The sequence below is a fragment of the Procambarus clarkii genome, chromosome 50 (genome assembly GCF_040958095.1).
Source record: "Procambarus clarkii isolate CNS0578487 chromosome 50, FALCON_Pclarkii_2.0, whole genome shotgun sequence".
NCBI classification, from domain to species: Eukaryota; Metazoa; Arthropoda; class Malacostraca; order Decapoda; family Cambaridae; genus Procambarus; species Procambarus clarkii.
Window position 1 is genome coordinate 15,802,745 of NC_091199.1, and position 23,553 is coordinate 15,826,297.

General features: G+C 40.9%; 1 protein-coding gene across 1 annotated transcript in view; it reads left to right on the top strand.

Moving 5' to 3' along the window:
* Positions 1-23,553, top strand: part of LOC123772615 (uncharacterized) — a 71,506-nt gene that overhangs the window by 23,484 nt on the left and 24,469 nt on the right. Inside the window, exon 3 of the mRNA XM_069303598.1 lies at positions 4,363-4,484. Within this exon, the coding sequence (XP_069159699.1) occupies positions 4,363-4,484 (122 nt within the window). The remainder of the gene's footprint in view (positions 1-4,362; positions 4,485-23,553) is intronic.

Sequence of the window (23,553 nt, forward strand, 5' to 3'; positions counted from 1 at the left end):
CCCTCAGAGGAAGAAAATAAAATGGTATGAGAACGATTAAATAAAGATACTTAACGCAAATGTAAGATATATGAGTAGAGAGTACCGGAGACATCCCACTGAAAGTAACCAAGAGTTGTTTAAAACTGTGTGTCAAGTAGCCAGGGAAGAGAAGATTAAAGAGTGGGAAAGACAATGGCTTGAGTTCACTAGCTCTATTGGACGGGAAACATCTGCAAGACAAGTGTGGGCAAAAATTCAGATAGCTAAGGGGGGAGGAGGGGGCAGAACCCGGCCGGCGGCTCACAAAGACCCCCAGGGCAAGGCCGAGGAACTAATTCACAAGTGGAGTGATGCAGCATCCTCCTCTTTCCCTGCAGAAATCAGCAGGGAACAGCTCCTGCGATATGATGACAGAAGAATTAGGATAACAAGAGCACTGTCTAGTTATGTTCCCCCCTCTTTTACCTCTATTTTTATTTGTTCTCAACACATTTTATTCTTTTTACCCATTAGTTTTAAGCTTTAGTCATTAATGTTTTTCCTGCCCGAAACGCTTTGCGTAATAGTGGCTTTAGGCATTGTATGTACTAGCTCTATCTATTAAGCCAACAAACTTTGTAAAATCTCTTTATGTATGTACCTTACCTAAATAAAAATTATTATTATTATTATTATTATATTATTATATTATTATGACGAATATGGGGAACCAATCACAGCCCAAGAAGTAAGGGGCACTATGAAAAGGGGTAAAAGTACAGCACCTGGTGAAGATGGCGTCACCTACGACATACTCAATGCACTGTGTGAAGTGTCTGGGAATCCACTACTCCACCTGTTTAACAAGTCATTCTTAAGAGGAGTGCTGCCCACACAATGGAAACACGCAATAATTGTTCCCATACCGAAGCCCAATGACCCTGGTAATTACAGACCTATCAGTCTCGTGTCATGCACTTGCAAGATGCTTGAAAGGATCATTCTAAACCGACTGTTGCACAAAATAGGCAGGTTAGGGGAGGGGGTCAATGGATTTGTTAAAGGACGGAGCACAGCAAATTGTATAGTTAATTACTTGGCTAATGACACGGCTAAGTACTCTGTATTTGTTAACATCAAAGGAGCCTTCGACAAAGCACAGGGGATTGCGATCCTGGACGAGCTTGCATGCATGGGTGTCAAGGGAAGACTCATGAAATGGGTTGAAGACTACCTCACAGGGAGGAGTGCCAAGGTTTGCTTCAATGGAGCAGTCTCCAGAACAATGAATATGGAACTTGGAACCCCCCAAGGAGGAGTCTTAAGCCCTACACTATTCAATGTACTTATTGCAAATATTGATTTTCCGGAAGGAACACAACAAGTGGGATATGCAGATGATGTTCTAATACAAGCTCCAACCTTGGGAAAAATTGAACAGTCCATTGAACTCCTCGGGAGGAAATGTATTGAGCTCGGTTTCGCTCTCTCCACAAACAAGACGAAGGCATACTCCCATCACAAGCGGAGAGTAAATGAAGAACTGGAAATTAATGGTGTAACACTTGAATGGGTTGACCACTATCGGTACCTGGGCGTCACTGTCGGCTCTAACAAGGGGAAGAAAGAGGAGCTCAATCAACTCATAGGAACATGCAAAAGTCGACTCAGGGCACTGAAAGCTATGACCTGGAATGGACATGGAGCCTCTATTGCCGTGCTTAAAATGATGTACACAGTCTATGTGCGCTCCGTCATAGACTATGCCGCACCAGTTCTGTGTACCTACCCCCAAAGTGATATGAACAGGCTTGAGAGCATTCAAAATGAAGCCATGACAATCATTCTTGGAGTTCCAAGAACTGCCAAAACGTCTAATCTATGAGAGGAGTTGTCCCTTACCAGTGTTAAAAGCAGAATTAAGGAGCTGAATGCTAAGCTTGCAATTAGGATAGCCAGAGATCGCCATTACAATAATATTGATAAGAAAAAACTGAGCTCTGTGCTACTTTCAGGGGGAAACAGGAGAAGCAAAAAATGGCATCACAGATCAGTCTGCTACCTCGAAGAGCTTCACCTGCTTGAGCAAGCCCGTGAGCTCCTGCCTGTAGAGAGGTTACCTCCCTGGGAGGATGACTCATGCAAGATTATCATCAATGAAATGGCAATGAAAAAATCCCACATGTTACCACAAGAAATGAGGCACAAGTATCTCGAGGAAATTCATAATAAAGCCGGAGATGAACTAGATCAAATCTACACTGACGGGTCATCTAATCCCGTCAATGGAAGGGCTAGTGCAGCATACACGGTAATCAAGGATAATACTTTCCAACGCAGAAATGAAGAAAAAGCGCGTATTGAGAACTATGCCTCTTCAACACAAGCAGAGTTAACTGCCATTGTTATGGCGTTAAGGTTTCTTGAACGGAACACTAATGGTGCAGTGATTTGCACCGATTCAAAAGCAGCACTGCAAAGCCTAAGTAAAAATCGGGCAGAAAATCTTGCAATGGTCGCTGAAATTAAGAGAGCTGTAAGAGTACTTACCTTTCAGGGAAGAGTCGTCAAGTTTCTGTGGATCCCCTCCCATGTTGGAATATGTGGGAATGAACGAGCAGATGTACTGGCTGCTGAAGGCGGTGAAGAAGACCATATTGAATACTTCATACTCAACACTCTACAACAAATTAGAGGTATTGTCAGGCAACATCACCGTGACAAGGTAACTGAGGAAAGGAGGATAGAAGCACAAACCAGTGAATCTATGCAATGGTACAACATAGTTGCAGCTGGCAATCCCAATCATTATGGCCGAAGAGGAGGAGGACGAGGGAAAGAATCAGTAACAGCGAGAATCCGTCTTGGATACAAATATCCATGGAGATATGGAATGGAAACAACAGTTGATCAGCGAAGTTGTAGAATCTGTGGTGAGAGTGATGGACACCGCCTTGACCACTATCTACGTGAATGTGAACACCTGAGAGAAATCAGAACTTTGTAGAATAATAAACCCCACATTGTTTGAGTTAGGAAAACACTATTTGCCAAATATTGATACTGTTCTTAAAAGATTCCCCCATTTTGCACCCGCAAGATAACGTTAGCTTTTAAGGGTTAATAGATGTTAATCTTCTTGTTTGAGGAGCTGTTCACTTGAGACAGTTAAGCAAGTCCCAGCAGTGTCTGGGTACAAGTGACAGGATGAACAACCCAGCGGGTTTTCTTCCTGTTGGTGAGTGTTGTACATGCTGCTATGGTGGTATGTCCACTCACAAGATGAGTGGCGCTGCCCAATAAACTCGCCCCTCGCGGCAAAATTAAACAAAAAAATTAACATGAAGTTTGTTTACATCTGGGGCGACAGTCAGCACTCCTTGCGGCCGTGGCACGAAGCTTTGGTGGGACCCCACACTACAAATGATGTCAGGACCATGAGGATAAATGCCGAGACGACGATGTTGCGTCGATGATGGCGAAGGAAGCTCGGTTTGCTAGGCAGGAATGTAGACAGGAGTTGTTCACAGCAGAGTGGTGTGGCAGGGGACTGTGAAGATGGTGAGAGGAGGCGAGGTGGCAAGGTGTGAGTAAGCTGGTGGCGACACTAGTCAGACATTTGCAGTCCACCAATTAATCTCGAATAACTGAACAACACACCCGATGATCAGTTGATACTTGCGACGATAACTGACGATGATTGCAGTAGCTGGCAAACACTCACAATGCCTGTTACTGTCGGCTTGGGTGATGGTGGTGGGTGGCGCAGGTTCCAAGATGGCGGGAAATTCAAAAAAATGGCTGGCGGCTGGCAATTTCCTCTCCCCTCACTGAGGAAATTGCGTTCTCACATGTAAATATTGTGCCTTACTTCTGAGAACATCGACCTAGAGGTTGATGGTAGGACCCCAGACTGGTACAATATCATTGAATATTGATGCGTGGGTGGCGGATGGCGGCTTGGCGGTGGCAGTGGTGGTGGCAGGAGACACGTGACAATGTGGGCAGTTGAATTTTCGTTGCTCCGAAAATTAATTCTGAATCCCACAGCTGCTACCAGTATTCGTTACCTTTAAATGTATGGTGCTTGCTCGGTTGTAGAGAATACACAGAAGTTCACTTCAGCAGTTTATTGAGTAAAGGCAACAATGTATATTATGGCCTGCCAAGGTCCTACCTACTCTGGTCTGGTGAGAATACTGACCTTGCCTCCAGAGCGGTCAGTACCAGCTCTCTGTAGGGAATGACGTCAGAGGCCTACTCGACTGTGATTGGCTATATCCCTGCCGTCATACAATTTGAGTACTAACAGTGGTCAGTAGTGTGGTAGTCAATTATATTGAGGGTAATTGTGGCGTATAGTGTGGTAGTTCATTATCATCATTTCTGTTATTATTGCAGGAAGAGGAGGAGGCAGTGTGGAGCCATGTAAGCTGGATGAGGGATTTTACATCATAGATGAGACTAAGGAGATGGCCCAGGCAGTTATAGAGCCATTTATAGCGGAAGTTGATGCTCACGAGGTAAAGTATATTATGTTCATTTTGTGAGTCACAGAGCATGCTGGCAGCATCCCCTGGTAATGATGCTGTCTGTTGGCCATCACAACACTCTCAGTCAATCAATAGTTAGTGACAGTACAGCATGAGGTACCCTGTCACTGTGACAGTACAGCATGAGGCATAAGTACCCTGTCACTGTGACAGTACAGCATGAGGCATTGGTACTCCATCACTGTGACAGTACAGCATGAGGCATTGGTACTCCATCACTGTGACAGTACAGCATGAGGCATTGGTACTCCATCACTGTGACAGTACAGCATGAGGCATAGGTACCCTGTCACTGTGACAGTACAGCATGAGGCATAGGTACCTGTTTACAGTGACAGTACTGCATGAGGCATAGGTACCTGTTTATAGTGACAGTTCAGTATGAGGCATAGGTACCTGTTTACAGTGACAGTTCAGTATGAGGCATAGGTACCTAGTCACTAGTTGTGGAAAGTACGCCTATGCCCGAGAGTTTTGCTTTTCCCGAGAGTCTGGCATAGGCCTTGGAGTGTTTTCATTTTTTCCTCATGGGCGTTTTCCGACGCCCATGAGTTTTTTCTATTTTTACTCAACAGTACCTCACAGTCTCCTAGTATTTTAAATCATTTGACGTCTTCTCCCTTCCATCATACATAATTTTCCAAAGGGGGAATTAAAAGGCACTCTCCTGACCATACTGTTTCACCCCAGGAGATTAAGCGATCGCCTCTCCTCATCCCGAAATGTGTTCACCTTGGTAACCCCGCACAGACACAGACATCACTAATGGTCAATGACATCATCAGCCAGCCAGTCTTCATCTTCCCTGAATAAGACTGTTTTCCCTGATAGCGTATTTAATCTCACTGACCATGTTTTAATCCCATTTTCATGTGTTTACCATTTTAAAAGGTTATTTCTGGTTAAAGATCGCATATTGAACATAAGAATGAAATTGCAGAAGGCCTTTTGGAGGGACCAAACACTTTGTTTGGGTAAATTTATCTTCGTAGTATTTAGTTTTGGCTCTTCTAATTATTTCAGATAGCAATGACGAGTAATTCTTTGAAAATTCTTTGGAGACGATTCCTGACCTATACATCTTCTCAAGGTCATGTTTTTTATTAATGGATTAAAGTATTCCCTTTGTAAGCCAAGGATTGTTAAGCCTTTTAGTTGTGACTTGTTTCGTTAGCATAGGACAATGGGTGTTATAAAGGCTGAGAGTTTTCTGAAGGAAAGATTGCACTGCTAGATTGATGTCCCCTATGTTACCTAATTCGGACTCCCAGTTGACATTAGCAGCAGCAGCTATAAAAACTGCCTATAGCAGTTTCATTGTGCAGCCTAAAGCTTATCTCCCTTGTCTCTAGATGTGGTTTGTTAATGTTAGTTAGGAGAATTGTGGGGTAATGGTCTGTAGTGCTGTCGATGATTATCCCTGAAGTAAGCGGAGAGGTTATGTTGGTTCAGATGTGATCAAGAGCCGTGGCAGTACTATCAGTGATTCTAGTAGGTCTAGTAATTAAGGGTATGAGGAAGCAGGAATTCATACAGTTGAGGAAGCTGGCAGCAGTAGGGTTTTCAGGCTCGCAGAGGTCAATATTATAAATATAAATAAATATAAATATGTTTATTCAGGTAAGGTACATACATACAAGTGATGTTACATTAATGGATTGATATATAGATAGAGCTAGTACATACAATGCCTAAAGCCACTATTACGCAATGCGTTTCGGGCAAGAAAAACATTAATATCTAGAACTTAATACTAATTGAGCATAAAGAATAAAAAGTGTTGAAAACAAATACAAATAAAGATAAAAAAAAGGGGGAAACATGACTGAAAAAGCAGCACAAATACAATAGGTTGACAAACAGTGTTGATTAAAAAAAATAATAATAATAAAATAACAGACATGGGTTGACAATAAAGGTGTGAGGTGGGTTACAGGGAATTTATTAGGTAGTGTTTAGTTTTTATCTTAAACTGGTTGAGAGAGGTACAGTCTTTAACATGGTTGGGAAGGTCATTCCACATTCTGGGTCCCTTGATTTGTAGAGCATTTCTAGTTTGATTAAGTCGTACTCTAGGAATATCAAAACTGTATTTATTCCTGGTGTGGTGCTCATGGGTTCTGATACAACCTTCAATGAAGCTTTTGAGGTCAGGATTGGCATTACAGTTCAGCGTTTTATATATGTATAATACACAAGAGAGAATGTGCAGTGACTTAATATCTAACATATTCAGAGATTTGAGTAAGGGTACCGAGTGATGTCTGGGGCCAGAGTTGGATATTGTCCTAATAGCAGCTTTGTGTTGGGTAATAAGAGGACGTAAATGATTTTGGGTAGTAGAACCCCAAGCACAAATACCATAGTTGAGGTATGGATAGATGAGGGAGTAATAGAGAGTAACCAGGGCAGGGCGGGGTACATAATATCTGATCTTAGAAAGAATGCCAACAGTTTTTGAAACTTTTTTTGATATATTTAGAATGTGACCCTGGAAATTCAGCTTGTGGTCGATGAGAACGCCAAGGAATTTGCCATCTAATTTGTTACAAATTTGGGTATTGTTTATTTTGAGATTTATCTGATTAGAGGATTTATTGCCAAACAGAATATAAAACGTTTTGTCAATGTTCAGGGTGAGTTTGTTGGCAGTTAGCCAAAGATGGACTTTCTCTAGCTCAGTATTTACTGTGGCATTTAGAGCAAGGGGGTCAGGACTGGAGTAAATGAAGGTTGTGTCGTCAGCAAATAGAATTGGTTTGAGGTGTTGGGAGGCATTTGGAAGGTCATTAATGTAGATGAGAAAGAGGAGAGGGCCAAGTATGCTGCCCTGAGGAACACCAATGTTGATGGGTAGGGTGGGAGAAATTGTATTATTCACAGAAACATACTGGAGCCTGTCAGTAAGATAAGATTTGAGGTATTGCAGGGAGTGTCCTCTGACTCCATAATGATGTAATTTAAGAAGAAGGTTTTGATGGTTGACAGTGTCAAAAGCCTTACGCAGGTCCACAAATAACCCAACAGGAAACTCCTTTTTATCAAGAGCTGCGTGAATTAAGTTAATCATACTAATAAGTGCATCGTTAGTGCTTTTTTTGGGTCTGAAGCCATATTGACAAGAGCTAAGTATATTGTGTTTGGCTAGAAAAGAGTAAAGCTGCTTGTAGATTAGCTTTTCGAATATTTTTGACAAGTTAGGCAGGATTGATATAGGTCTGTAGTTGTTAACATCAGTGAGATCACCAGATTTGTAGACAGGGGTTACTCTTGCTTTTTTTAGAATGTCAGGAAAGGTTTGGAGTTCAAGTGACTTGTTGAAGAGCAATGCAATAGCAGGGGCTAGAGATCTGGAGGTCTGGAGATCTGGAGATCTGGAGATCTGGAGATTATTAAAGTCCCCTGCGATAATTAGATGGTTTTTATTCAGTCTGTTATCTAGTATTAGATTTCTAAGGTTAGAGTTCAATTCGGACACATCAGTGTTAGGAATTCTATAGACTGCTCCCACAGTCAGGACAGACTCAGCACCCTTGACTCTGAAGCTGGCGAAGATATACTCCCCACAGTAGTCTCTAGTTCTAATTACTTTTAAGCATGATAGTTCTTGGTGGTAGTAAAGAGCAGTACCACCACCTCTCTGAATTGGTCGACAGTTGTGAATTGCTGAGTAGTTTGGCATGTTAAAGAGTTGAGTAGTATCCTCTTTTAACCACGTTTCAGTAAGTATAATAAAAGATAATTTGTTGTCCATAGTTTCAATCAAGGCACTAAATTCATCGAAGTGTTTGCTTAGTGATCTTACATTCAAGGAAATTACAGAGATGAAAGGAAATTACATTCAGGAAATTACAGAAATTACAGGAGCTGCCTCGTATGGGCCAATAGGCCTGCTGCAGTTCTCATTACTACTATCCCCTACACCTGACTTTCCTCCTCAGCTCTCTCTTGCCTATTTAATGCCTGTCCCTACCTGTCCTCATCACAATCGACTTGAGAATGGTCCAGGACGGACCGAAACGTCGTCGTCCCTTCAATTTCTAGTGTGTGGTCTGGTCAACATACTTCAGCTACGTTATTGTGACTCATCGCCTGCATATGAAATTACAGAGATATTGTGATTATGTGTTAATACATTGTTTACATCATGTGCTGTAAAATATCTGCAATTTTGATCATTAAAGATTGTCATAGATAGTGGATAAGAGGTGTAGTTCTGGGTCTATACTTGTTTGCATCAGAAGGCTGGTTGTAGGAAAACAAGGCAAGAATGGCAATTACAAAATAAAATTTTGATATAAAAGGGAGGAAAAATAAATATATAAAAAAGATTATACAAGACAAACACAAAATGAACAAAAAAAGAAAAATGAGGTAGATTGCTTACAAGTACTCTCAGGTACACTGTAAGTAATAATTTGCATTTTGAGACACAAGCAAAGCCAGGGGTACAATGGAGTAAGGGAGCATGGCGAGGCTAGGCAACCTAGGTAATAAATGAAAGCAAAGAAAAAAGTTGAATAATAAACATAGGCTAGTTTAATCTAATGATTATTAACTATAAATAGTTTAGTTATGATCCTATAAATAGTAAAAACTAAAGAAAAATATTAATGCACTCAATTAATTAAGTTCAATAAATGACTAAAATAAATTAAATTAAAATTTAAATTAAAAAAGTGTAACAAAGAGACTTTGGATACCTAACCCACACTAGGTAACAAGGGGTTTAATTATGTTGACTCATTGAGAGTGATAACAAGGTGAGACAAACCATATTGGGAGAGGAAAGTGTTGAGGTTATCCTCATTAACATCTGTAAACATTTTACCTTCTGAGGTCTTTCTCACTTTAATCATGCCATCTCTAACGAAGCACTGATGAATCGCATCTGGGTTTTGATTACGGATTTGACGGAGGCGGTGGAGGAGTTGCTGTCTTTTTCTAGTCAATCACTCGTTGATGTAGATTCCCTTTCGTTGGGATACAGCTGTCCGGACAAGATGCGATTTTATGGACTGGGAAGCTAGCTTGAGGCGAATTTTTCACTGGTTTTGTCCTGATGGATTCTTTTTGCCTACTCTGTAGGCAGCAATAATGTCTGTTTTATTTAGAGTAATACACAATTCGCCTTATATGAGAGCATGAGCTATTTCAATACACTTTTTACCTTCACGTTCCACAGGAATATCTTGGGACGACACAACAACAGAGTCGAGCAACTTTTGCTGATCTTGTTCATCCTGGGAGATGGAATGTTGGGCGGATAATGTACTGATACATACAGTCATTTTGTTGAGAGCTTCCTCTTGTTTTTTTTATGACTTCATCAGTTTTCAGACGAATGTTTTCCTCACGGAGATCATTCAAGTCATGCTGGAGTTGATCTTGGCTAGCCTTATAGTTTCTAATATCCTCGCAGAGAAGGGTTATTTCTTGTTGTTGTTGATGAAGGTTCACGAGGTTCGCTTGATTCTCAGTTTGAAGACTCAGGATGATCGTATTTTGAGTCTCAAGGACTAGACACAACTTTTTAAACCACTGATTCTCGGCCCAGTTAGGGAAATCCAGTGAGGGACCAGAAGCACGCTTGAATTTCGTAAAGTAGGATGGAAGCGTGGAATTAGGAGAGGATTGAGAGGACACCGCTCCCTGGCTCAGTGATGGGGTAGAGGGGAGAGCAGCACCGCCGCCGCGGACCCCAGAGCTTCCAGACGGAGAAACACGATGGCTGTCAGTGTTGGTCGGGATGGATGCCTTGTTAGGGGCTTTGTTGCTCTTATTTCCCTGCGCAGTCTTGCTTTTGGGAGACTGCGGAAGACTTCTAAATATGCACATTATTAAATCTATTTGCTTATCCCAATCCTTAGAGGTTTCATTGCAAAACTTCTTCAGGAGTGCTTTAATAGTCTGATGACTACGCTTAAGAGAACCCTGTGAAGCAGGATGATATGGGCTGAACAATACCTGTGTGATGTTGAACTCTTCCAGTGTCCTCTTGAAGAGATCACTGGTGAAGTTGGTGCCACAGTCGCTCTGAACCTCCCTTGGAAATCCATACTGGGTGAAGATCTTCAATAAGTGTTTCACAACCGTAGCAGCCGTAATGTTCTTTACTGGAACTGCTATGGGGAATCTGGTGGTAGGACACAGGATGGTTAGTATATAGGCGTTACCAGAACTGATCCGAGGTAAAGGACCAACACAGTCTATAATAAGTCTGTGGAAAGGTTCCGCAGGCACCTGTATGGGAGTCAGTGGTGCTCTGGGGATAGAGATGTTCGGTTTACCTGCCATCTGACATGTATGACACTGTTTGACGCTATTTACCATACCTGGCCAGTAGTAGTCTTGACGGATTCCATGGTAGGTCTTGTTAAATCCGTAGTGCGAGAGTGCTCCGTGGGCCAGGTGTAGAATAGTGGGCTGCAGGCTGGCAGGAATCACTAGTTGTTCGACGTTGGCCCAATCGTCCTCCTCCTTCAGTTTACTGGGTCTGTATCTGCGGTAGAGCAACTCGTTCTCTAGGAAGAACCCAGGAATACTGGCAGGTTGAGTCTCAGCCTGGAAGAATAATGGTGTCAAGGTAAGATCTTCCCTCTGTAACTTACGGAACTCCAACGTGGTCAGATTCGGGGGTAGTTTCTGAGGGTCTTGAGGGACAGCGGTAGCAGTAGAGTCAGCTGGCTGTGGACGTGCAGCTTGTGCACGGGTGGTCACTAAAACCGGAGGAGAAACTTCATCACTCTCTTGAACCTTTGCTGGAACATACTCAAAAATGGGATTATCCGTCACAGAGATACACACCTGGGGTTTGTCCATGACGATCAGGTTGGTCGGTTGCAGATCTTCTGCCAAGTCGTTGCCCAGGAGAAGTTGCACTCCAGGCATGGGAAAAGGCTTTTCCCTGATGGCGACTTGGACTTCTCCGTTCACGAAGGGACAATCCAGGTGGACTCTGGCGAGAGGATAAGGAGTGGTAGCAGTGAGGTCAGTGATGAAGACGGTTTCCCCGGTGTAGGTGATGTTAGGCACAGCTGATTTCAAAATAATTGATTGAAGAGCCGCTGTGTCCCTGAAGATCTTCAGTTTGAAACGTCCCTCCGGATCTGAACCGTTGGTAGAGACAGTTCCAGGATACAGGTGTTTACTGAAGAGAGAAAGATCATTAGATGTCAGATTCAGATTCAGATGTTTATTCAGGTAAGGTATATACATACAAGTGATGTTACATTAATGGATTGATATATAGATAGAGCTAGTACATACAATGCCTAAAGCCACTATTACGCAATGCGTTTCGGGCAAGAAAAACATAAATATCTAGAACTTAATACTAATTGAGCATAAAGAATAAAAAGTATTGAGAACAAATACAAATAAAGATAAAAAAAGGGGGAACATGACTGAAAAAGCAGCACAAATACAATAGGTTGACAAACAGTGTTGATTAAAAAAAAAAAAAAAAAAAAATAACAGACATGGGTTGACAATAGAGGAGTGAGGTAGATTACAGGGAATTTATTAGGTAGTGTTTAGTTTTTATCTTAAACTGGTTGAGAGAGGTACAGTCTTTAACATGGTTGGGAAGGTCATTCCACATTCTGGGCCCCTTGATTTGCAGAGCATTTCTAGTTTGGTTAAGACGTACTCTAGGAATATCAAAACTGTATTTATTTCTGGTGTGGTGCTTGTTACCTATCGTACGTTACGGCTCGTGATCCTACAGCAGCCAAACTTTAATAAGTCTAGGGATACGACACAACTGCTGTTCTCAATAGCGAATCACCAGTATAACCCCTTAATGGGTAATGAGCATAAAATAGAATCTTCATAGGACTGAAGAATAAAGATACTAAGTATATATATATAATTTATATTAAATAAATCTCAAAGGCAAACAGATGATTATATGGTCACAATATATCACATTAAAAATATCACTGTAACTTCCAGACATTAAATCAATACTAAGAATAATTATATGGCTAGAACAAAAGAATGACTTAACTCCAAGATGATATCTCCCTGGTTTCTGCTCAGCTACTGAACTACAATATGCGAGTCAAAAAACACATTGCCTTGCCCCGCGAATAAATTGCCAAAGTTACAATATTTATTATTTCAACAATGGAGCACTACATTGTGACAAGAGTAATCTTAAACTAACTTAATGAATAATTAGTACATATTGATATAGACAAACAAAGCAATTGTTTCTTTACATAGTAATTAAAATATGCATACAGAAAGAAATAATGGCATGCACACCCAGCAACGGACGATCCCACGACAATTTGCCAGATACAGTTCACTCAATTATTATTTCACTCTGTTACCCACTTATGATCACATATAAATCATTAGTTCCCGTGGGAAAACTGATCACACAAAGAAATAAACAATCATTCCCACGATACGCTGGGCCTAACGCCAACACTAACATGAATGTGCATTTGCATAGAACATAAGTATACAATATACATGCTTGTAATTTACATACAATTATAAATGTACATATTAATATATTCACTTACGTATCTTATAAGGGTACGTAACACTTCCACCTCCAAGAAAAAAAATGCAATGGATTGAAGATCAATGGCATTTTTTCAGAAGTAAAAATGTTAAGTAAAAAGAAACATTTCATTTATGGTACATCAAAACTTCTTGACAAAGCATCAGCAATAACATTTTGTCTGCCTGGAATATGTTTGATTTCTACATTAAATTCCTGCAAAAACAATGACCAGCGCAGAATTCGTTGGTTCTTGACTTTCATCATATTTATAAAGATAAGGGGGTTGTGGTCTGTAAATACTAACACTTTATTTCCTGATAAGTAAATCTCAAACTTCTTGATTGACAATATAAGACCCAACGCCTCCTTTTCTACCACGGAATAATTTCTCTGAGCTGCATTAAATTTTCTGGAATAGTAATACACAGGATGCTCAATCTGGTCTAAACCAACTTGAATAAGCACAGCACCTATCCCAACATCTGACGCATCAATGTGTAATATAAATGGTTTATCAAATTGGGGACTAGCAAGAATAGGTGAGGTGGACAATATGCCCTTTAGGTTCTGAAAAGCATTCTGACAATCTTGTGTCCACTGAAACTTTACTTGCTTGCGTAACAAGTTTGTCAAAGGAGCAGCTACTGTTGAAAAATTTCTACAATAACGCCTATAGTATGCACACATACCAATAAACCGTTGGACTCCTTTCTTATTGGTCAACACTGGGTAGTCCACAATGGCTTGAATCTTATCTTGTAAGGGGATAATCTTACCTTGGCCTACCTCGTGTCCAAGATAAGTTATCGTACCTCTTGCCCAACTACACTTATTCATATTTATGGTTAACTTTGCGTTTTCCAACACTGTAAACAAGTTCTTAAGGCCTAAGAGATGATCGGCCCAATTCTTACTGTACAAAACAATGTCATCAAGGTAGGCCCTACAATCTGGCACATCCTTGAGTAAGAAATTCATAAGTCTTTGAAAAGTAGCAGGTGCATTTCTCAAACCGAATGGCATGACATTAAATTCATACGCACCATCAGGTGTAACAAAAGCAGTAACCTCTCTAGCATACTCTGTTAATGGAATTTGATAATACCCTTTTGACAAATCAAGCTTACTTACATATTCGGCATGACCTATGGACTCTATACATTCTTCCAACAAGGGTAAAGGAAAAACGTCCACTGTAGTGTTCTTGTTCAGTTTCCTGTAATCCACGCACAATCTCCAGGTTCCATCTGGTTTTGGCACTAACAAACACGGAGAGCTCCAAGTACTTTGACTTGGCCGAATGAAATCATGCTGGAGCAGATATTCCACTTCTGCTTGCATAATTTTCCTCTTTTCGGGATTCACTCGGTACGGATGTTGTCGAATGGGGGTGCTGTCCAGGAGCTGAATGTCGTGTGTGATGAGGTGGGTCTGGGTAGGAACCTCCCCAAACAGAGATGTATGGTTGTCCAGCAGAACCTGGAACTCGTCACGTTGTTCCTCCTGTAAATGACATAGCATCTCCCTGCCATTGGAACTGGAACTGAGAAGTGGGATATTAACAACATGTCCCTCACTACAATTATCCTCAGGTGGTAACTCTTCCCGACTAAAACAAGCTACTACACCAGGTCCAACATAAGCTTTTAATCTGTTAATGTGCACAGTCATTTGGGGTTCTGAAAGATTAGGGTTAATTAGTTTATAAGTTAGGTCTCCCACCTTGTCTACCACTTGGTAGGGTCCTGCGAACTTATGGGACATGGAAGTCCCCATACGAGGTTTCAACACCAACACCAAATCTCCGACATCAAACGACCTTAGCTTAGCCTTGAACTTCTTGTCATATCGTACTTTCATGGCTTGTTGAGTCCTTCCCAGATGTTCTTTCGCCAACTCACGAGCCCGACACAACTTTGCCTTGACCTCACTCAAGTACAATCCGCTCTGATGAACAGAGACATCTCCCAACAACTTTTCTTGTAGCATTTTAAGAGGACCTCTTACTTGGTGACCAAACACTAGTTCAAAGGGTGAACAGCCCAATGACTCTTGTAGCCCTTCTCTAGCAGCAAACAACACAAAGGGGAGATTCTCATCCCAATTACGTGGATGAGTTTCTCCGGTTGTCTTCAGCATTTGTTTCAAAGTCTGGTGGAAACGTTCAAGTCCACCTTGGCTTTGGGGATGATATGGACTGGACAATTTGTGCCGAATCCCTCGGGATTCGCAAAAAGTTCTGAAAACTTTAGAAACAAAATTTCCCCCATTATCACTCTGAATAACTCTAGGCATTCCAAACAACGAAAAGAATCTTTCAAGACACTTGATGAGATTATGAGCCTTGGTATTCCGTAGAGCATAAGCTTCAGGAAATCTAGTAGTCATACACATGAGAGTGAACAAAAACATGTTACCCGATTTAGTCTTAGGTAAAGGACCCACACAATCAATTACAACATGAGTAAATGGTTCATCAGGAACTACAATAGGTTGCAATGGTGCTCTAGGTACAGATTGATTTGGTTTACCAACAATTTGACAGGGTATACAGTTATGACAATATCTGACCACGTCTTTCTTTAACTTTGGCCAGAAAAAATATTTACTTATCTTATGGTACATATTCGTGATACCTTGATGACCTCCCATGGGATCATCATGTGCAGCCTGCAGGACCTGCCTACGATAATCATTGGGGACAACGAGTTGGGTTCTAATCTCACAATCCTCTGAAGAGGGAGTTCCCTTGGGTCTCCACCTTCTCATCAGAAGTCGATCCTTGAAGAAGAAACCCGTCCCTTCCTCCAATGCATCAATATTATCAGGAGCCTCAGAAATACACTTACTTAAACTAGGATCAGTAGTCTGTACAACACTTAAGGGCAATGACTCAGACTCAGCAGCGAGCGGGCAAGAACCTAGTAGCTTGATCTCTTTTCCCGATTGATCAGAATAAAATGGAGTCATAGCTACTTCGGCCTCACTCTCGACAACTGGCGCACTGGAGACAAGCGGGCAAGGTACAGATAGTTCAGCCTCCTCACCTTCACTTTCCTTGTGATTTAGGTTCGGCGGGGCTTCTACTACGACCTCACTCTCATCATCCAGTCGAGTCATAAAAGAATCCTCAAGATCCACCTCCCACTCCTTTACTGAAGGGGTCCTGGTCTTGGGATCAGCAACCTTAGTGAAGACAGGATTACTCTCACCTGTTTTTCCCATTGATCTAGTAACAACACAAGCAGGGTAAATAATATCATCATCTGCTTCCGGTTGAGCTAATACATTATGGGGTTTAGTTAACATGATGGGACACTTTGGCCCTACAACCATTTGGTTGCCAAAATCATTACCTAGAATAATGTCTACCCCAGGAATGGGCAGTTGTTTACTTACACCAACATTACACCATCCTGAAGTATATTTAGAATCAAGGTTAACTTGCAATAAGGACACTGGTTGCACACTTCCGGCAATACCCTGGAGAAGCACAACTTCACCCAGATCTCGGGTGTCAACATCATCAAGTACCTTCTGGGTAATAAGAGACTGTGAAGCTCCAGTATCACGGAGTAATTGAACAGTCTTATGTCTACCATTAGTACATAATAAGGTACCTGTGGACATATAGGGTTTGAATTCAGCCATCCAATTGGGACTGACTGTAATACATGAAGAATTAATAGGTTGCACTCCTTTACTCATAATAAGACCAGTTGGTCGGAGTTCAGGATGCAAACTAAAACATGAAGAAATCACATGCCCCCTTCTCTTACAATGGGTACAATGTTTGACAGTGGACACACTGGTATAACCAACTGCCGGTTTAGAATTAGCATTACTAGGCTTAGATGATCCTGGCAATGGAGTAACCATCTTAGGGTTAGTAAGAGAAGAGTTCACGGGAGTAACTGTCGCACCAGGAGGAGACTTATACTGATAAGGAGTACGGTGAGCATTGAAATTTACTCTACGACTAGACTTAGGTGAAGTGGCCGTAAACGGGGCCTTAGTCAGCAACTCATGCTCATCCGCGAGCTTTGACAGCTCATCAATATCGGTTACATTCTTTTGTTCTGCCATAAAAGTAGACAACTGGTCTGGAAGACAGGACAATACTTCTTCCATTATGAGAAGATTCTTTAGAGCATCAAAATCAGTGACTGCAAGTGACTTTAACCATCTGTTGCAAAATTTCGTCTTCTGACGAGTAAAATCTGCTATTGTTTGATCCTTGATTCTCCTTAGGTTCCTGAACTTTTGCCTGTGTGCCTCTGGATTTAGCTGGTATGCATTGAGGATGCTTTTCTTTACAAAGTCATAATCAAAACTATGAGCGTCAGGGAGGGATGTGAAAACCTCCTGACTACGCCCCTTGAATTGAGACTGCATAATGGCTACCCACTGATCCCTTGGCCAGTTCATACTGATGGCAATTTTATTAAAATGTGCAAAGAAAACCTCAGGATCCTCCTCATTGAACTTGGGCAACTCTATATACTTATTCATCCTGATGGGATTATTATCACTATTTGTTGAAACATTACTAGTATTTCCATGCCCAGCTGCCATACGCTGTGATTCAAGCCTGAAGTTAGTGTCAGCCATTTGTTGTTGAATCTCTAATTGTTGCTTCTTTGTGGCTTCAAGTTGCAACTCAATTAAACCTCTCTGGTTTTGTGCCGCAATTTCTAAACGCCTAGTCTCCAGCTCCCTTTGCTGAGCTTCAGCCTCTAATATTTGCTGTTGCTGTTGAGCTTCAATCTCTCTTTGACGAGCTTCAGCCTCTAATATTTTCTGTTCTTTTTGAGCTTCAAGCTCTAATTGGCGAGCTTCTAACTCAAGACGCTTTAACGTCATCTGATCACTCGACTCCTCTCTTAACTCCTCTAGAATTTCTTCACCTAACTCCCCATTCTCAACAAAATGCGTCACAATGACTTTCAATATTTGGGCTTTAACCATTCTATTGCTGGCGGTCAAATCCAAATGATTTGCCATTTGTATTAACTCAGTCTTTTTAAGGTTCTGAATCCCTTCAAAGTCTGGGTGAGCCACCAACGCTGCAACTTTCTCCTCCATCGTTACTAACACTTGGCACTTAATTCACAAAAATAATTAACACAATGGCACTGCACTACACTTCACTGTAAAATTGTCACCACACTGAAAATTCGCTTGGCCTCACTGCACAAACAAAATATATAGGATGACTTACCTCAAAATCGTGAAACGTTGTTACTTGACACACAGGAAGGCTTGCTTGGCACATGGAATAGTTCTTAAGAAACACACAGAGACACTTGACACTGGTACCTAGGAAGGCAAGGTTAGATTAGCATAGTTAAGTTAAAAATGGGACAATATATCCCGGCACAGGCCCCCATAACTCTTTGTTACCTATCGTACGTTACGGCTCGTGATCCTACAGCAGCCAAACTTTAATAAGTCTAGGGATACGACACAACTGCTGTTCTCAATAGCGAATCACCAGTATAACCCCTTAATGGGTAATGAGCATAAAATAGAATCTTCATAGGACTGAAGAATAAAGATACTAAGTATATATATATAATTTATATTAAATAAATCTCAAAGGCAAACAGATGATTATATGGTCACAATATATCACATTAAAAATATCACTGTAACTTCCAGACATTAAATCAATACTAAGAATAATTATATGGCTAGAACAAAAGAATGACTTAACTCCAAGATGATATCTCCCTGGTTTCTGCTTAGCTACTGAACTACAATATGCGAGTCAAAAAACACATTGCCTTGCCCCGCGAATAAATTGCCAAAGTTACAATATTTATTATTTCAACAATGGAGCACTACATTGTGACAAGAGTAATCTTAAACTAACTTAATGAATAATTAGTACATATTGATATAGACAAACAAAGCAATTGTTTCTTTACATAGTAATTAAAATATGCATACAGAAAGAAATAATGGCATGCACACCCAGCAACGGACGATCCCACGACAATTTGCCAGATACAGTTCACTCAATTATTATTTCACTCTGTTACCCTCTTATGATCACATATAAATCATTAGTTCCCGTGGGAAAACTGATCACACAAAGAAATAAACAATCATTCCCACGATACGCTGGGCCTAACGCCAACACTAACATGAATGTGCATTTGCATAGAACATAAGTATACAATATACATGCTTGTAATTTACATACAATTATAAATGTACATATTAATATATTCACTTACGTATCTTATAAGGGTACGTAACAGTGCTCATGGGTTCTGTTACATCCTTCTATGAAGATTTAAGATCAGGATTGGCATTATAGTTTAGCGTTTTATATATGTATAATACACATGAGAGAATGTGCAGTGACTTAATATCTAACATATTCAGAGATTTGAGTAGGGGTACCGAGTGATGTCTGGGGCCAGAGTTGGATATTGTTCTAATAGCAGCTTTGTGTTGGGTAATTAGAGGACGTAAGTGATTTTGGGTAGTAGAACCCCAAGCACAAATACCATAGTTGAGATAAGGATAGATAAGGGAGTAATAGAGAGTCACCAGGGCAGGGCGTGGTACATAATATCTGATCTTAGAAAGAATGCCCACAGTTTTTGAAACTTTTTTTGATATATTTAGAATGTGTCCCTGGAAATTCAGCTTGTGGTCAATGAGAATGCCAAGGAATTTGCCATCTAATTTGTTACAAATTTGGGTATTGTTTATTTTGAGATTTATATGACTAGAGGATTTATTGCCAAACAGAATATAGAAAGTTTTGTCAATGTTAAGGGTGAGTTTGTTGGCAGTTAGCCAAAGATGGACTTTATTTAGCTCAGTATTTACTGTGGCATTTAGAGCAAGAGGGTCAGGACTGGAGTAAATGAAGGTTGTGTCGTCAGCAAATAGAATTGGTTTGAGGTGTTGGGAGGCATTTGGAAGGTCATTAATGTAGATGAGAAAGAGGAGAGGGCCAAGTATGCTGCCCTGAGGAACACCAATGCTGATGGGTAGGGTGGGAGAAATTGTATTATTCACAGAAACATATTGGAGCCTGTCAGTAAGGTAGGACTCGAGGTATTGTAGGGAGTGTCCTCTGACTCCATAATGATGTAATTTAAGAAGAAGGTTATGGTGGTTGACAGTATCAAAAGCTTTACGCAGGTCCACAAATAACCCAACAGGGAACTCCTTTTTATCAAGAGCTGTATGAATCGAGTTAAGCATACTAATAAGTGCATCGTTAGTGCTTTTTTTGGGTCTGAAGCCATATTGGCAAGGGCTAAGTATATTGAGTTTGGCTAGATATGAGTAAAGCTGCTTATATATAAGTTTTTCAAAAATTTTTGACAAGTTTGGCAGGATTGATATAGGTCTGTAGTTGTTAACATCTGTGGGGTCACCACATTTGTGGACAGGCGTTACTCTCGCTTTTTTTAGAATATCTGGAAAGGTTTGGAGTTCAAGTGACTTGTTGAAGAGCAAAGCAATAGCAGGGGCTAAAGATCTGGAGGCTTTTTTGTAAATTAAAGTTGGTATCTCCTCAAGGGCACCAGACTTGGTTGTAAGGGAAAGGATTATCTCATTGACGTCAGTGGAGTTAATAGGCTTTAGGTACAGAGACTGTGGATAGTTACCTGTAAGATAGTCCTTAATTAACATGAACACCAACATTCATCACAGGCTTACCGGACTTGGAGGAGTCTGTTTGGGTTTAGTGGATTCAGTATTATCTTTGTATTGAGACTTGCCACATTTATCTATGGTATGTCCATAGAGTCTACAATACTTACAGTACAATTGCGAGCCAGCTTGATCGGTACTCACTTTCTCGTAACTGTACCAAAACTTCTTACTGGAAGGTGGTTCTGGTGTCAGCCGGTGGATGAGGCTGTAAGTGTCAGCCGACTTAGCACATCTTAGGTAGTCGGTCTCTTCTTTATCTGCTAAATATAAACGGACAGGAGGAGGCACACGCCTCAAGAATTCTTCAACTAGCATGAGGTTGACGAGTTCTGCAAAGGTAGAGACATGTGCTGCTTCCAGCCATTTCATAAAATATCTCCTTTTGGTATTAGCAAATTCTAGAAAGGTAGTGGTACTTGCCTTTAGGTGGTCACGGAATTTTCTTCGATAGCTTTCGGTGGAGAGAAGGTAGGCGTCCAACACTGCTTGTTTCAGAGTCTGGTAATCATTCTCAGACGCCAAAGTACTGAGTGTAACTGCAGCTCTACCTGTGAGATGGACTCTGAGAAGGGTAGCCCATTGGTTGGCAGGCCAACTAAGTTGATTAGCAAGGGTCTCAAAGGTGGTGAAAAATACGTCGACTTCTGTCTCTACGAATGGTGACATTAACTTACTTGCATGTGAGATATTGAAACTTACAGGAAGACTGGCGGTAGCTTGCTGGCGTTGAGTGAGGTGTGTAGTTTCCAACGCGAGTTCTTGTTGACGACACTCCATAGCCATAGCAGCTTGTTGTTTGTCATGCTCGCGTTGCATCTCCAGGTGACGATGTTTTGCTTCAAGCTGTACTCGCTCACGTTCACGGAGTATTGCAATCTCACGTTCTTGGTCTTCTTTTCTCAAGGCAGCTTCTCGTTCCTTGAGGGCGATTTCACGTTCCTGTTCTTCTTTCCTCATTGCAGCTTCTCGTTCTTTTATTTGTAAAGCTTCTATTTGTTGTTCTCGTTCGATCTTGGCAAGCTCTAGTTTGAGTTTCATCGTTGCCAAATCAGGTTTATCTGCAATAGAGTAAGTTTCGTGAGTTTCAGAGTCAATCTTACCTTCCTCTAAGAGATGATCCAGTAACAGGTTATGCAGTTCATTTTTGTTAGCTCCATGGGGAACTTCTAGTTGATACTCATGTGCAAGAGTTTGTAATTCAGTCCTCTTGGCACGACTTAAGTTCCCTATTTCACCTGCTGGATCTACACGGAAAGCTTGGAGACGAAACATGGTGAAATTAAAATATGAGAAATATCCTAGGGACAAAAGATGGTAAACACGAGTAATAACACGGAGGGAGAGATGACCAACTAAGAGAATGACTGAGGACTACAGTCACCACGTAATCCAAAGTTGTCTCACCTTCACCATATGCTACTCTCGGAATGCACAATACACACAGCACCATATGAAAATAAAATTGAATATTGAAAATAGTGAAAAGCTACTGTACCAAAGCCAAGTACGCTTACCACAAATTTACGGTCTGGTACTAGTACCTGAGTGAAGCTCTTTGGACAGGCCCCCATGAAATGTGACGGTAAAGTGTTGGAGTGTTGATGTTCGGCAGTCCTCCAATGGCAGGTGGCAATGCCTTGTCACATTTACAGAAAAAAAAAAGAGACTGCTTGCCTGTTTGTCTGTGGTAAGGTAATGGGAAGACACACAAAACACAAAATATAAACAATGAAATTTTAATTACTCTAGAAAACAAGATATGAACAAAGACAATCCCTTGGCTTACGTAAAATTCAAAACAAGTCAACAAACAAAACAACATGAATAATTAATAAATGTAAAATTTACTCTAATATAAAATGAAGTGCAAGACAATAATGATAATATAATCAGGTGCTGAGAATACTGGCTAAAGCTGCCACCTCCCTTAGTACACGACAGCCAGGGCTTTGTCTACCAGAGAGAGATGTCAACTCCTAAGAGCACAGAGATATTCTGAGGAGTAAGGCGTGAGCTGGCCCAGACGCCGACTCAGGTAGGGGGGCGGTCGGCGATACACCAGCCAATCAGGAGCAGGCAGGCTGAGAATGGGTACTTTGCTCGTTGACGACGGGCGGAGGAGCCGGCGTGTCTGGTGGTGCAAGGTACGCTTTGCTTCCTGGGCAAAACGTTTGGCGATACTGGTGGAAGTATCTTCAATATAGTATCTTGTACTTGTAGAATGACGTGAATGATATAGGGAAGAGCAGGCTCAATCTCTCTTGAAAGAGATATTATCGTCACAACATACATACATATATATATATATATATATATATATATATATATATATATATATATATATATATATATATATATATATATATATTATATATGTGTGTGTGTGTGTGTGTAAATCACGAAAATTAACACGTGATGAAAAATGTGTCAGACCACGGAGGAAGAATTGTAACAGGAATTTCCTTAAATACTTTCGTATTTAATAATACATCTATAGAAGGTGGAGTTACATGTACATAGATTTGGACATATATAGGCAGGAGAGAGGTGAAGTGAAGTGAAGTACAATGATAAATATATGAATGGGTTTGGGTGGGTATAAAATTAGAGTTGCATCCTATGGGCCTATTGATAATAATAACATAATGGATATTAACACAGTATTAGTGAGACAAATGTTTATCAATGATTCTACTCAAATCGCCTATTAACTGATCAATCAAAACTGGATCTAAATTATAGAAACCACTGCTAATGTTCAAATTACATACACGGGTTGTAGTGGTAGACTACATACACGGGTTGTGGTGGTAGAGGTAGACTACATACACG